We start from the raw sequence: 17,167 nt of genomic DNA, 5'->3' as shown, positions 1-17,167 counted from the left end.
CTTCACTGTTACCTCCCAGCTGCTGGGGCCACAGAAAACAACAGAGCCCATTCTGTTGTCCTGTAGAGAGCAGGCCTGCCAGGAAGGGGCAACAGACACAAGCGCGATGGGCAAGGAAAACCATGGCATTTTAGGAAAGATCAAACATGAGAGGTAATATGATGACTTGTTTGAAAATCACTGATTGGATTATAAATAAGATTTAGCCATGAAATTAAGGAAATGTTTAAAAGAAGAAAATACTTATTTTGAAGAACTGAGTTATGGGAAAAACAAATAAAAACAATTCTGTGAACTGTAAAACGGCAGGACAAAATAGCTCATTCATTGTGTTCTGCTGGGGAATGCTTGGACTCTCCTCTGCCCCAAAAACAAAAAGCTCCTTTTTTGCATCGGCCATGGGCTGAATGCTTTGCTTTGCCACCCCAGCCCTAAGAAAACACGCGCCCCTTTCTCCCTGCCGGCTGCCCGCACACAGTAGAGCCTATTAATGCAGCTCCTTCTCCTTGTGAGAGTGCCCACTGCTGAGGACGATGGCCACGCAAAGCCAACGCAAAGACAAAACAGTTTGCACAACATTAGCAGTGAAAACACAGTCCATGCAGAGAGCGAGAGGAAACTAAATCAACATCACACAGGAGGATGTGTTCTCCCCTCAACTGATATTTTCCTTACGGGGGTTGGGGCACAATGGATGTTAAGTGTAGACGATCTGCCTTCATCCATTCGTGGAGCTCTAAACAGGTGCTTTATAGGGATATTCAGAGAGAAAATAAACATGCTTCATTCATTATATATATGTATGTAAAGAATAGATGTTCAGTTGTCAGGATTATTTAGCACCATGATTCATTTAAAAGGTAAATTCACGTTCCCCTATGACTGGTAATCTTCTGTCTTGTGTCGATTATTCTTGTCACTTGTGAGAGCTGACAGAGGGCTGGTGGTTGGTGTCATAAATTAACCCGTCCCATGGCTGCTTTACAAACCCCTCAGGTGACTAATTTTAAGTAGACCCTCAGGTGTGATTTCACACATTACAGCCGTTCATGTGGCACCTTTCAGATGGAACCTCTTAATTATCGCTGCTTAAACTGCTGAGGTGTTTGAATACAAAGGGCAATTACACAAAAGCATGGCTTTATTGTGTAATTTACATCAATAATGGAACCATGTTTGTCTACATTCCTACCTCATTGGCAAAGACACAGTTCAAGCAAGCATATGTTTTCATTTGATTGCCTGCGAAGAGACTCAGTAAAGCCAGTAATCAGTTGTTACACCTTGAGAAAGGAGGATGGATCTGTCCGCATTTGGTTATTTTTAACACAATCTACTCTCCTTAGTTTAAAGCAATTCAATTCAGTGCCTGTGCATCATAACATAACGCTTCACACATGTTAAGTAAATACAAAAAACCCCACAGACCCGAGACCATTTAAACAGCATCTACTGTTAACATTTCTAAAACAAGAATTTGTTTTAACAGACAAATGGAATTACATACCAACTGTTCATCCACTTAGCTTCATTTGCAGACCATCACTGCCATCGCTGAAGTTGTATCCATTACACCTTTTTGTGCATCATTAAGTTTTAACGGGGCCGTGATGGCTTTATTGTTTAAATTGCACATGACTTTGTTTAACGTCAGCATTTCTTCTGCTTCCTGACAAGAAGTCACATTTCATAACTAATTAAATTGATCCCTCCCTCCCCACCGATAGAGTCCACTAACTGGAATTATTTGTATCCAAGTGTCAATATATTAAATCACAGGGGCTAATGAGTCGGGTCACCGCTTTCTTTTATCTTTAGTCTTGCATGTGCACATCTTCATCAGCTAACAGTCTCCTTAAATGGAGGATGAACATGCTGGACTGAGCCTCCCAAGGCGAGAGCCAAGCCCGTCTGACTAGGCTGTTAATGCCCCCACATAATCCTACTAGCAGGCTAACACAGAGCCCTCCAACACAAGGGAAAGCACTGGCGAGACAGCCGCTGCACAGACACGCATGTGCACGTAGCGGCACACGCTTCCACACACAATCATTTGCCTGCTCTATTATTCTCTTATTATCATGCTAACAGTTCCAGTCTAGCTGTGCTAATTGGGTGACTTACACATTCTCTTTAACAATGTCTATTTTTGTGCTTTTTTTTTTTTGTTTTGCCAGTGCATTAATAAGAGTCTCACACTGAGAAAATCATTTGTGTCTGGGAGACAACAAAAGCATCTGAGAATACACAAATTAGCGCCATTATCTTTGTGCAATTACCATACAGCCCTGTGTTTATTTAAACTCATTTGATTGATTTAAAATATTTACCATAATGCTGTAGTTTTGGAGTCTTTGCTTCTCTAAATTGGTAACCAAACAGACTCAGTGTGTTAAATTACCGCATTGGATTGGATAATATGCATATTCCTTTTTACAATAATAAGTGATTACAAACCAGTACTATTAAAGTCAATTTATTATACAAACCAAACAGCGATTTGACCGAATTTGTTCTTACTCATGCTGTTAGATCTGGTTAGATAACCATTTGTACAGTACTAGATAAAGGTTTAACGCTTAAGCTGAAAAGCTCTACATGGCAATGGTAACACAGTCCCTGCTACAGAGCATAATGGGAGAAGCATCAGGCTGCGTGGGGCTTGTGAGAATGGAGGAAGCAGTTAATACAGTCAGACCAATTATTATGGGGAAACTGCTTCTCAGTGATAAAGACCCTACATTGGTTTAGTGATTTATGTATGCAACAGGATCCCAAGCATCCTAAACATCCAGCTGAATCACACTGGAATGGCATCACAACAAGGATGTGAAAGTCCTTGAATTAGCTACAGCAGGGGCTACATTTTACTGAAAATCTGTGGAATGACTTGATGATAGCTGCTGGTCAAGCAAGATGTGAGCCATGACAGATGTTTCACATCTAGCTTGACTAATCTTGACCACATCTGCACATAAAATCCAGATTTGACATTTAATACAGATGTTTCCAGGGAACTTCAAGTTTGGCTTCTGCCAAAATGGCTTCTTAAATAGATGTAGTTAGTCAGATGACGGTATTGTTGAAGGAGCAATTAACGGATAATTTGCTAATACAGCTTATGAATAGGTTTGTTGATAATGCAAACTAAAGCAACAGTGACCTATGCCATCATTGAGGAAAACAGTGTTTAACTGTGCCGACTCTACAGCCACTGAATACAGACGACCCTTACAGAGCTTCCCCTGTGAATTCTCTGGTTTCTTTGTAATGGATTGAAATGGCAAATCCATGTGCAGCTGACTAAAACACACTGCTGTCCAGATTTCCTGTTCTAAAAATATATTAACTCAAAGTAAACGACAACATGTAAGACATGTAATTCTGTCTGTGTTAAAACAAAAAATACAATCATAGACAAATAAGCATCTATTCAAATGTGCATGATTTAATTTGAAAATGTGCAAATTGTAAGAACCTTAAAATTCAGGGCTTTTCAATAACCAGCGTGCTACGTTGTGTTACACATGGACAAAAAAGGAAGTAGATGCACTGAAGTTGAGAGAGAGCTCTGTTAGTCTGTTGTGACCCCTTCACTGAGGTCCTGGCTTCAGTGTGAACTATATGAAGAATTACTTTAGATCTTTGATCTATGAGACCATATGTCTGTCTGTGTGCCGGTTGTCCTCTGACTCATCTCAAAATACATGCCATGCTAAATGCTGAGATAATTGAATTTCATCTTTAATCTCTGGACCTTTAGCATCTAACAATTGAACGTCGGCCTGTCCCCCACTGTTTCTTTCCACCATTGAAGGCACATGTGAGAAAGCCTCTAAGACTTTGAAGTGTGTAGGAGACAACGCTGTACTGGCCTTTTTCCCTTTTAATCTCTGGTTTCTCATTTTAAATGGAAGACGTTCTGCTTGCGTGTTTGTGTATCTTTGTGGACACAAGGTTAAAGGTAGGATGTTGAGGCACAAATAATGTGCGTGTACATGACGTGAGGTTGGAATTTGAAGACAGGCCACGTATAGGGAGGGGACAGGTCGAAGAGTGATAAATAGAACCACATCTGCTTGACGAACAGATCTTTCAAGGTTTCAAAAACAGGTGGGAAAAACATGGTAGACAATGGCCTCCACAGAAATGTATTATCTCTCAGATCTAGCATCTCACAGTGTACTCAGGGTTGGCACATCAATGCCACGGCCAATGACAAATGACAATGTCATGATATTGTGATATTTTAATGGATACAAAATTGAAATTAAATGTTTTGGATTAAAAGTGCCCCTCTGTTTCATCTGGTGAGCTCTGCTTTCTCCAGCCTGTTTGTGAAGATAAAGTTCACCCTGACCTTTCCACCAATATTTATTCTCTTGATGTGTGTATCAATGCGTGGGTCCCTTTGTGCTTGTGTACTGTACACACTCACCTCCATGCATGCGTATGAGTATCTGCGTGCGAGAGTCAAACCATGGTTTGTATCTAAACAGACCCATTCTTGAGGAATGTGTGAACTGGGGTCATTGCCGTGTGAGAGGTGAGCGCATGAGGGTGGCATGGCTATGCATAGTACTGTCATTTGAGTTTCACAGGGCTCTACATCTCACGAGGGCACTTTATTTTATATCAAGAAAGACTCTGATACGCTATTCTGCTGTACCTCTACTGCTGCTCACTTCTTAGTAACATGTGCGTTGCCTTTCGCCCTTGTGCACTGTAACTAGAAAATGCATATGAAAGAACATGCCCCAGCTACATAATCAACAATCTGATGATCAGTGTGATGCTGTTTAGCTGCTCATCTGCAGCAACTGCTCATCCATTAGGAGCAGGAGAAAGTGGGTGTGATTATGAAAGAGAAAGTCATGAAGAGGAGACTCAAATAATGCTCAGCCTGCTGAATGACGCTAAGCCAGAACAAATAAGAAAAACAGAGCACTGTGCTCATTAGTTCTTTTTTTTTTTGTAATCTTCCAGTGCCTACACACGGTCTCAGAGAGATAAGGAACTTATGGGAAAAAAACCTGTTCTCTGCTAATATATATGTTTAATTGTCACATGTGTCTTGGTGGTGTTTCAAATTTTCAACTAAATCAACTCAAGAGTTAATCTAATCCTGGGATTGAATTAGTGCCAAGATGATTTCAACGATGAGGATGGACTGAAAGAATACAAACAAGCTGAGGGAAAAACACACAAAGCCTTGAGCTTTAACTTTTGATAAGCCCCTAACACAGCAATCAAAACATCTGCTATCTTAAAACAAGTGACATTGTAATCCCAAAGGACAAAGACTAAATCTCTCTCCCTCTCTTGTAGGAATGGAGAGAAAGGATAAAAAGGGAGATGGCTATTCAAAAGGGAAACTTGATTAAACTGCGTGCTGCCTCGCTCCAGACTTCTCTAACTAAACCTCTGTAACTACACACTTCTGACGGATTCCTTCAATCCACATTCAAAAGCCCCTTGAAAGCACACACATAACATGCCAAGACCAGTCTCCAGTTGCAGTCCCCATGGTTTTATTGTTTGGACAGTTTACAATGTCCACTGATGTGATCAGTTACATCATCAATACCAGACCTTAGCAAGAGGCTTTCACCTGGTTTTCTCCCTGAAGCCAAAACAGAAGGACTTTGATGGCCAGTAGGGTCTCCAATAAAGTTTAGTGCTCTCCATGCTAATAGCAGAGTAACTCAATCCCCCAACACTGCTTACCACTTTGCTAAAAGTCTGTGACATACAGGCTGGAAGCTTGTTTACAGAACTAATTAAGTCAAAGCTGTTATATATTAAAATGGTCAGGGCATTTTAAGAGGCAGCAGTAATGAAAACAGAGTGGCAAAAAATGCTTCACTAACTTGCCCCGGACTCTCCTTTTTCTACTCTTTGCTACTCCAACTGGAGAGAAGTGGCCATCGCCGGGCTGGATATTTGGAGGAACTAGGGAGAGTGAACATCTTCTGCTTTAAAGGACTTGCTCTTGGTTAAACAATGTCACACACGATCAAACTTATCTAAGTCTATTCTAAGTATTGACAGTGATTCCTCTTTATTTTTGGGCTTGGCTCTGTCTGCAAAGTACCGCCGGCAGAGGCCGATGGGCAGTGGAACAGATGGTGTGAACGTGGGACTCTTTTGTTTAATTGTGGATGTGGCATTTTTTTTAATCAGGGAAGATCTGTGGCACATTTGGTCAAGGGAGAGGCCAGCTAACTGGGCTCTGCAAGAAAGGACTTTACTTGTATCTCTGTTCAAGTGTTTGAAATGGATATTTAGAAGTATGTTCCCATACACACTTGACACGCCCACCCTCTCTCAAAACTATGCATCAAGGGGAATTTTCAGGTATCATTTGCCTTTAACTTTGTGATGAAAGCAAGGGCCTCTAAAAGTGAGATGCATTAGGGCTGTGCCCTTATGCTCAATGAGCATAAGTAAAGGGCCCTCCATGATATGAGTATTACTAGCCCCTCAGTGGTGTATAAGGTACTTCATTTGGGAGTGTTTTCTAGACAGAGTGTCATGCTCTGTGCTTCTCTTCAGTTGAGTGTAATATGAAATTATTTTTCCAAAAGACTGTCCACTGTTGAAGTGAAAGGTCCAGGCTAGTGCTTCACAAGAACATATTGACAGTACGGCCTTTCTCGCGCAAAGAGATCTTGAAAGAGGTATTTTAATCTAATGGCAGCAATTCTGGTTGTACCACTAACTGCTGTTTGAAACCAGAAGTTTGCTTTGCCTATTGCAAGAACAAGCTCTTTGATGTAGGGCTGTGATGTCCCATATAATACTCATAAGGAGAAACTGCTCTTGAGCACAAAAACTCACATACGATGGGAGGAGTGAGGAGTGTTCACAGATGCTGTGGAACAATTTGTTGCAAGTGAATGTTTGAGTTTGGACGAAAAGGGGAAAATGAAAATAGAGGATGGGGAGTTGTCGGTTTGAAGAACAAGCAGAGGAGGAGGAGGTGAATGGAGAAGGATGTGCCTGACACCCAGCAGGATAACGTTTGCTTCACACAGGCAGCCAGGCTCACAGCCTTGACCACTGCTAGTGACCAACCCTGGATTACCCTGTACTATCTCACCACGTCTGGCTACATGCTGCTTGGGTGGTCTTTCACTGCACACTGTCTCACATAGAGTACACACAAACACATACACTGATAAAAATGATGATATCCGGAATAGGTTAAAAACTAGACCATCATATAAGAAGGAATAAGAAACAAAAACATAATGCTAGCCACATAGCATGACAATATAAGTTTCAGTAGTTCTTTTGCTATGTGAAATCATGCCACGTTGCCCGTCAGGGACCGACTCGTTTCATAGGCATTTACCAGCCTCTTTCATGTCCCCCACCTCCAGGCTCTTCGCCATCAACAGGACTCATTAGCTGTTGTTACACCCCACCCCACCCCCCACCCAACCCTTTTTTTTTTTGTTCATTAAGATGTGCTAATTATTCTCCTCCATATTTTAAAGCCCTCCCAATTACCAACAGGCAATTAACATTTGATGAGAGTGATGAATGTTAGTGTGACACAAAAATTAAAGATAAAAAGACAAGAAATACAAAAAAGATGAGAAGGAGAGAGCTAACAGAAGTTAGCAATGATATTTACTTTAATGTCTAATTTTATTGATCTGTGCCACTAAATCCAGGCATTGGGCTCATGGCGACAGCAGTGGCGTGCCAATTACACTGAAGAGGTAGAAATGTTGTAGTAATCACTGTGGAAGAAATGAGAGGTGTAAGCTGCTGAGTGTTAGAGAGCTAACAGAAACACATTCACTGACCTGGATCTGCTGCTGGAGGAGGTTGATTTTGTGCTGCTGCTGCAGAAGCTGCTGCTGTTGTCTTGCAATCTGGTTGGAAACATAAGTAAAGATGAGAAATTAAATGATTTCAAGTTGAACCGACACAAAGAAGAGTTGGAATTGAAGTCACGTAATACGTTTGTTCTGTTTTTGCTAGACAACATTATATAGGAACTGTGCTGCAACTGTCAGCATACAAGAGATACTGATACTGAGTGCTATCCAGGCCGGCTACAGTGTATTAGAAGTTAAAGGAGTGATTAAAGGAGTAAAGAAAGTAGTGGATTAATGATGGAGAACAATATTAATGCGATTTTCATTTACAAAATATGGTTTTATTCCTACATTTCTGAAAAAAATAAACATATATCCAATTTTCCAAATGAACATGAAATAAACTGCGCTGAACCACACAGTAAAACGCAGTGGTAAAAGAGAATAAATGATTTACAGGACAGAGGAACGTGGTTATGATGGAGATAACTGGTGCAGGCAGTCTATTGGTGACAGAGGTCCCTGCCGCCCCCGAGTGCACACCGCAATCCTTCTCATTCCAGCAGTTCCCCTTTCTACATGCCCACTTCATTGAGCATGACAACCTAGTTTTAAGTGTCATTTAATTTTCATTTTTAAATATAATTACAAAGTGTTCACTGTAAGATATCGGTCGTCTGCAAATGTGTCAAGATTAATTTGTGCTGGCTTCCTCACGAGTGTCAACAGTTAATTACTGTGTTGTATCTTGATGGCTTGATGACATTCTAGCTCTCAGCAGGCTCCCTCGCTCTCCCTCTCTCCCTGTCTTTCCCCCTCTCTCTCTCTCTTCCATTTTATTAATATTCTTCCATTTTAAAATAAGATCAAATAATAAAATATCACTGCTCATTTACGCTGCAATGTCTACAAAGCTCACAGAGTTGAATGTAGTTTGCAAATGAACACCATTGATTGAAAAAGAAATCAATACTGTTAATGTATTATTAGTGTACTATGACCAAATGCATCACTCCAAGGTATATGGTCTATCTCTTCATTTACCACATGAAGGTCTGAGAGTGTGCTGAGAAAACTCTGAGTGAACTCCTTGCTGATAATTGACTCATAGCCATTAGGGTGGCTGGTGATAATAAAAGTGTCACCCGTGTGGATAGTTTGTGTCCTTATTTCTTCCCAAACATTAACACACTTCATGGCCTCTGCTAATTTGCTGATTTGTACAATATGGCTCATTGGCCTGATTCGTGCTGCAAATCTAATGCCAGGCTTGTTCTAATAGGAGTCGATTTATAAGATATAGAGGACTTCCATGTTTAATATAACGTTTAATTCGCACATTCCCTCGCATTTGTTAGTACAAGTCATAATAACGTTTTTCCTGCCACACAGCATAAATGTGGGCAAGAGAGCATGACAGAAATATCTAAGGTAATATAGAATAGAACATCTCTTAAATCTAATATTACTCCAAATTCCTACCGAGGACTAGGATTTTATTGGCATATTTCACGCTTGAAATTGAATATGAAATAGAGTCATGTGACAATTTGTTATAAAAGAAAGAAAGAAAGAAAGACAGAAAGTAAAAGAAAAATGTGTAGGAAATATGGAATATGGTGAATGGAAATAAGGCTATTACCTGGGGTACAAAAAGAAACAAAGAGAGATACTGTGCATTTGAGAAAAGAAACAGTGAGCAGTTACCTGCTCCTGCTGCTGACGAGCTAACTCCATTTGCTGTCTCTGTTTCTCCATCTGTGAGGCAGCAAGCTTCTTCTGTTCGTCGTGGGCAGCCAGGAGCTGCTCTCGCAGGCTGATCAGCTGGGTGATCATTGTAGAGAGCTGGTGTTCCTTTTCTGCCAGGCTCTCTGGAGTACCTAGCGAGGGGAAAGAGACCGAGAGCAATGTCAGGAGTGAAAAGGATAAACACAAGGTGGAGAGCCTGAGTCATAAACACAGTTATAGGTATGTCTTGCACAAACCTGAAAGAAGAAAGAAGAAAAGTACACAAAATGTTTCATAGTGGCCATGATTAAATAACCAGGGTGTAGGCATTTGTAAGAACGCCAGCAGAAGGCCTTGGTCATTGTATACGGCTAAATATAGAAAAGTGACCATGCTGCACACACCGATCATCATATTGTGCTATAGTGCTGTACACAATGCATCATACAAAGAAAAACCACACAGGCAGCAACCAACTGCAGTGAATTCAGGAAGTGTTAAGGTCACACACAGCCTGGAGTTGTCTATTTTGCTGTAGCTGGTGTTCACAGCTTTCACAGAAAGAAAGGGAAAGGATTGTTCCCGGCGAATAGACAAAGAGCTGCGGGGAGCTGTCAAACTGAGGTGGCAGCTTATATCAGACTACCAGGGGTGAATATAAAGAAAGTGTTGAGAGTCTGCGTTTGCAATGACCTCAAAACTACGCAAGTTTTCCATTATGTGGCCATTCTGGCAACACAGCGGAGGGGGAACTCATTACAGAAGGATCGTGCAAACTTGTAAAAAAGATAAATAAATGCACAAAAAAATGTGCGCACACCAAAAATATGCCGTGAATGCTCTATGGGAGTCTTTACTAAACTGAGATTACATGTGCAGTTACTGTATGCGTACTTCAAAAAGAAAAGCAATGACAGGCCAGTAGCCTGTCTCTACAGTCACATGTCCACGCTGTGTGTGATAGAGAGAGCGGCTCCGCTGCACTGCTCTCTCCCTCCGCCTAATCAATGCTAAGTGATCCTACCATTGACTTACACCGCCAACATAATTGCCAGTGAGAGGCTAGACAGTAACTCACTCTCCTCCCACTGCACTCCTGTGTGACAAGCTGATCTGGGAGAACATACAGAAAAAGAGATGGGAAACCAACAGAGAGAGAGAGAGAGCCGGCAAGAGATAGATAGAGAGAGAGAGAGAGATGGATAAAAGCATAGAGATCCACATAACAGTACAGTGAAGTCTGGCCTGGGGCCAGCAGGAGCTGAATTCTTTCCTGGGTGTCTTCCTCTCGTCTCTTGCCACATCTGTCTTGAGTTTCTCCGAGAGCTCCCAGGGGCCCTCTCCACTCAAACTATTTTAATTTGACTAAACACCTGATTTATTTTATCTCTCCGATGAGGAAAGCCGTTTGTCTTAATAGGGCTTGTCAACCTCCAGAACCCATTCACTGCAATTTACTGGCAGGCTTGTCTGAACCTTGGTTCGCCTCGCTCTGCCTCCGCTGTCTGCTGCAATGGAAGAGAGCTGCAATTCTCCATTTATCCTCCTAACGAAAAAAGCACCTAAAAGCAGCTATTCATTGGGCCTGTGTGCAGTTCCCTAGGCCTGAATTGACTTCTTATTCACCCGACTACACTTGTTGTGAATGGCTTATCTGTAAAATTGATACAATCAGCACCAATTTTATTAACCTTTGGCTGTGTCCATGAAGAAGCTGTTTTTTACAGGTCACCAGCAAGATACATCAGTCGCTGTCACAACAAATCACTGCTATCAATACCGTGGTGGGAAGGAGGGAGGGACTTAAAGTGATAAAGAAAGGCAGAGAGAAAGGGAGAAGAAAAAGAGAAGAAAATATAAAGATCATCGTCCAGATGAAGGTGAGGGCCATCAGGCCTCGAGGCCAGCACAGATGACCTTGAGTTTGGAACCAAACATCTGGATTCAATGACGCCCTCTCAGCCTGCCTAATTACACTTTTCTGATGATCACTCACATGTTTTGGAAAGCAAACACTGTAAAAACAAAACACAAAATTATATAAATTAGCTGGAATGTGCAGCATATATATTTTATGTTTGTGCTAATGTGCAGGGGGACTGGTCCATAGAGAGATCTGATGAGCCAGTCTGAGTGTGGAGAGTTCAGTCCTGCCGGGACGCCAAAAGAATACTAACAGAGTTCCCATTGTTTTGATGTTGAGCTGAATTGTGGGAAGGCCAAACTGCCCTATGTGCTGCAATGTGGGTCTTCCTTCTATGCAGATTTTAATCCTAATTATCTAACACATTCTTTTCTGTAATTTTTTTGTCAAAATCAATGCTGAAGTATCGGGAAGAATTCCAGAATTATTCAGATTAGTGGTGAACGCTGAAGACGACCATTTTAATCACATCGCTTAGCATCTAAATATCCAAATATGAAAACGTGGTGGAAGAATTTCACCTTAAAGACTGTACACAGCTTAGTAGAAAATCGGGCGCATATGTTTTTTGTTGAGTGGACAGTGTTAAAATCTCTTTCTTCCTGCTTTAAATTATGGATCAGCTTTAAAATGCAGATAAAACTTTTATTGGGTGGTGCAGAAGAGGAGAGTCGTGGTCTGTGTCTGACCAGCCTGCTGACAAAAGAGGCCGTTTCCTGCATATTGCATGGCTTTTAACAGCGGTGGGGCTGGGGTCTGCCCGTTAACATGTCTCCTCACATTGCGCTTCCGATGGCAGACAGACAGCACAGAGATGCCTTGGCGCTACATAAACCCCAGCAGTCGGCCCAGACCTAACATGTTGTGACATCCTCCTGTTAGATGACTGAAGCTCAGTAGGACAATACCAGCCTGACACAGGAAGAGGATCCCAGGAGTGAGTGGTCACGCTGCGCTGGCACTTTTCTTGTTTTTTCTCAGGCCACCCTGTTAACTTCAGAGATGTTAGATTGACACATTGAAGTAGGAGATGGTAAAGCTGTGTTGTTCAGTTTCAGCCCATTCAGCATTCACCTTTTGAGATTCCTGCCTCTTTTAAACGTCACAAAGTAGGGCAGAAAACATCAACGGGTGACTAAATAAATGATAAGAGGAAAACAAGCAGAGCCATGGTTGCTTGGGGAGGGATGGGGGTATTTGAGCCTTGGGGTCTTTGGATAAAAGGCACTTTGTAGGGGTGCGATTTGTTCTGTCCAATACCCACATCTCCCTCTCTCTTGGCTCCCTCCTCTCTGCTCTAATCAAGCAGTCTCTAATTTGGGTTCCAAGTCCAGTACCGGGGAAAAAGAAGGAGGCTTGTTACTTTGAAGAGTCCCGAGTGAATAACACAGATAAAAGATTCAGGCACAAAAAAAGAAGAAAAGCAAGGGAGGGTGAGGGTGAAAAGGGGGAAAATCACAAGGCACCCTATTCTCTTCCCTTCCTTTGGTTACGACAGCTGAGCCATTATGACCAGATCTGAATTGAGTTTTTTAGCGCCAGAAGACTGGAATTTCTTTGTCTCTCTATCAGTCAGCTATTGTGGATGCTTCCATATGCTGCAAGCCCGTCCTTAGTAAATTAAGACTTGTCTAAATGCTACGTTTGTCTCAAGCTGTATCTGCACACAGACCGCACATTGCTTGAATGCCTTGCGTGCTGAGGCTCTCTCTGTCCGTTCTCTCCTAAAGTGTGTGTAAACGTAGACATGAGTGTGTACAGATGTGTGTTGCGTGCTGCTCCAATCGATAAAAGGTACATGCCTTTGAGTGAATGCACACGTGTATGAACTCTGCGGTCATCTGACCCTTTGTCCACTTTTTCTGAGAAAAACACAAAGAGCCGATTGAGTAGCAGCTAATGGCATCTATTGGTACCTTCTTTAGTGTTCAAAATAGGATTTTTCTGCTCACAGACCTTTGTTCAAAACCATAAAACTGCTTCAACAAAAGCATGACATGCAAGCCAATCTTTGTACCAAATTCACTTTTGTGATATTGAATATGGCTGAAACATTTCATCCTTTGGCCAGAAAAACACGTCTTATTGAGGCTGTACATTGGCAGAAAACCAAGCCAGAATAACTAGAGATAGTTTTATGGTATCCCCTTGCTTTTAACTACTACTGTATATAAACTTGTTCAGCAGTGCTACAAGGCCATATGTATTTCCAGTAATATGCTGTTAACGCGTCTCAATGCCCTACAACCAAGACAATATGAGCAACAGCTGTTTTACCTGGCTTGCTGCCTCTGCCATGATATAAAAGCTGTTAATCTTGCCAGTAAAACCCCATTAACAAGCATGAGCAATGACTCACAAGCTCATGTCATCCACTGGCAGCAAAGACTCTCAGTCCCCAAGCTTCCCTATTAGAACGTATAGACTCGTTCACACTGACAAACATCATAATCATAATTTTCTTCTAAAAATTTTAAAACCATCTATGTGCTTGAGACTTTGAACAGCTGACTTTTACTTACTTTTGAAAATGCTAATGACAGTTTGCTATTACAAGCTTCTTACAGTATGTCTATGTCTATCAACGTGTGCGTACATATTTGAGTATTGGCTGATGTGATTTTAAGACACTTACAGAATTCAAAATCATTCAAATGCATCAGCAGACAGTTTTTTTTCACAAATGCTCTGATTGGCATATAGAGAGGTTATTAATAAAAGCACTCTTCATCTACAGTGGTTTTACTGTTCATGCTGAACACTGATGGAGACTAATATTTTGATGATGGAGGAAGTGTCACTCTTCAGTATAATTATGCTAATGTGAAAGCTCCAGCACTTCACTGTCTATCCATGACACTGTACAAGGTACTTCATCAAAGCCAAGATAGAGGCTTGACCTGAACATATCATTCCACAGGCAATACCAGTGACCCTAAAATTCACATTGAAGATAAAAAATAACTTAACACAGAAACTTTACTTCCGTTCTTTCAATAACTGAATACATCATTCTTTGACGCTATTATACAGTGCGACAAACCAGAGATCTTGGCACCATGGAGGTGGTTGTATGTATGCAAGGCTGCATATTGCAAAGATCATTACAGGAAAACAAAGTTTGACTCCAATCCTTCTATTCATCTCCTGTGGTCTTTATGATGATGAGTTTGACCCGCGTGCCCTTAAAATAAAAAAGCATATGCTGTTTTCAAGGTCTCTCTCATATGAAGCACTTAAAGTCTGCAAGACAGTGATCAAGGCAACAGCTTACTGTTTGCAAAACCTTGGAAGTGAATTAGGAGTTAGACGTTATCTCATTCTTTTCACAAAACGTGTATTCATCGGTTTTACCTATACAGCTGATAATTAAAGAAGAATGCGCATGATTCCTTGGACGACGCAAAAGAGATCTTTCAAAAGACTTTCAGACTGTTGTCTTTGGTGGATAAGTGCATCAACAATGCCTGTGTTTTGTCTGGGTGTAATCCAGATCACAAGTGACAGACTGAAATAGCTGAACAGGAACCAAAGACAGCTGAGACCAGTACATGTAAATTAGTATACCCACTTCGTTCTCAAGCTGTCAAGATGGTTGTCACGTAGTCATAAGACCTTGGAAAAAATGAAGTCGGAATTTCTTTGCGCTACAATACTTGATTTTTCTTTAAGACCTGGATGCTGTGTATATATTGTATACGTGAGGAGGCCCAATTGAATGTAAAGTTGGTCTGAAAACAGTCTATAATAGCTCATTGGCCATACTGTTTATGAGAACCGTTATTGAGAACTGAGAAAGCTATTGACAAAAATCTCAAATGTTCTTTTGTTAATTTTGAATGCATTTTTGAGACGGTCTAACTCCGCCCTTTGGTTCCCCGTTTGCTTTTAAGTTGCGCAAAGGTACGAGGTTTGAATATCGGATCATGAGGTAAAACATCAGTGAAACACCAGTTATGCTTCATTCACATTTTTCTTTAAAGACTGGAAGTTGTGTATGATATAAGGAGGCTCTGATGAATATTAAGTTTTTCTGAAGAGTCAAAAAAGATACTGAGAAAAAACAGGCAACATTGCATGATTTAAAAAAATTGGAATGTGTGCATGCAATAGAAGAAGGTCCCACGTGAATATAAAGTTAGCTTGAAGTGTTATAAAAGATGAGAAAGTGCTTCCAAAAACCTCTCTTGGCCATTTTGCATGCGTTTTTGACACGTTCCCTACAATACAATTGCTCTCATCTCTTCCGAGTGCATTGCGTGCTCATATTTGAATAATATTTTTGTATTCATTTACATCCTTAGTACTAACATAGTTCGGCTTTTCAGCAGCTTTTCATGGCTTTGGCGATGCATTTTGCTTTTCTAAGGGAAAGCTGATGAATATATAATTTTCAAATTGCATAGGTGCGTTTTTGTCAGCTCTGTGAATATTTTAAATGCACTTGTTTGCACAAAATCTATTAAACAACACTAAAAGTCATTAGTTAAACCACTGGAATATAATTCAAAACACAAACAGAGAATTCTATCCCTATCACATACACACACACACGGACACATGAGGACAGCACTTTCTTTTTTACCTCCTTTGCCACAAGCTAAATTCCTCAATTCATTAGAGGAGAAAAACACACAGTCCAACACTCTCATACATTCATCTGGCAAATGTGGCCTGAGGAATAATGATTTACTGTGGCTCATATTTCACCTGAGTGCACAGGGCAAACAGTTGACTGAAGTGTTGTGGAGAAAATGCTAACTGAGGCATTTTTGACTGGAGCAACTGGACAGATACCGTTTTGTGCTGTTTGTGCAAGTGTTTTTGTATGTTTGAGTGAAACTAATATACATGATATTTATATAAAAGTCTTGAAGTCCACTATCCTCGATTCCTCTCCTACTGGTTTCTAAAGCGACATAAGTGAGTGTCGCTGGGAGATATGCGCGCAGATATTTCGCTGCGTATCTCCAGTGACATCAAAACCTCACTTTATGGAAGCCTTTAAGAATAAAGTTAAAGTGAATAATAATGTTTTGAAGCTAACCCATATGGCTGAACAATATGGCTTCTGTGCTCACACAGTGGACTCCTTTCTGTCTGTGCGGGAGTAAAGCCAGCACAGGTAGGGCCAGCATCAAATCAGTCTCAGCTGCCGCCCTGCCCTGCCCTGTGTTCTCCTCCTAAAGAGCTTCCGCTTATCTGCCTGCCACAGGACTGTCTGTGTACACCCGACCACTGTCATGTCGACACCATTCTTAAATTGATTGTAACAGTGCAAGAGCCCCAATTTTTCTGCTTCAGAATTCAAGCTGCAATTTCAACGCTAGTGTACAATGCTAAGCTTTTTTTCTTATTTTCATTTTTTTTTTTTTTTTTTAGCAAATTCCAAGAGAATGAATACAGCTTGTGTTCCAATTTAGTAACTACGTAGTTTCCTTCAGTTTGAGTAAATGCTTGAGCATTTTGCTTTTTTTTTTCTTTTTTTCCCCTCCCAACGGGGAGCCGGGAAACTGGCACTCAGCAGGGAAACTTAAACAGCTCTGTTGAGTATGACGCTCAAAGACCCTGCACAGAGCAAGCATGCAACAGAGAGGAACCTTATCTGCCATAGGACACTGTGTACTATTTTTATATACATTTGATATAATATATGTGTGTGTCTATGCATACCCACATATAT

The 17,167-nt window shown here is 41.0% G+C and overlaps 1 protein-coding gene across 1 annotated transcript in view; it reads right to left on the bottom strand.

Moving 5' to 3' along the window:
- The window catches only part of sox6 (SRY-box transcription factor 6), a 134,752-nt gene that overhangs the window by 42,928 nt on the left and 74,657 nt on the right, over positions 1-17,167 (bottom strand). Inside the window, exons 6-7 of the mRNA XM_070830491.1 lie at positions 9,540-9,712; positions 7,818-7,886 (exon numbers count right to left, since the gene is read on the bottom strand). Of these exons, the coding sequence (XP_070686592.1) occupies positions 7,818-7,886; positions 9,540-9,712 (242 nt within the window). The remainder of the gene's footprint in view (positions 1-7,817; positions 7,887-9,539; positions 9,713-17,167) is intronic.

Source organism: Pempheris klunzingeri, chromosome 1 (genome assembly GCF_042242105.1).
Source record: "Pempheris klunzingeri isolate RE-2024b chromosome 1, fPemKlu1.hap1, whole genome shotgun sequence".
NCBI classification, from domain to species: Eukaryota; Metazoa; Chordata; class Actinopteri; order Acropomatiformes; family Pempheridae; genus Pempheris; species Pempheris klunzingeri.
The sequence above is the reverse complement of the archived record's forward strand: the minus strand, read 5'-3'. Positions and strand labels throughout refer to the sequence as shown.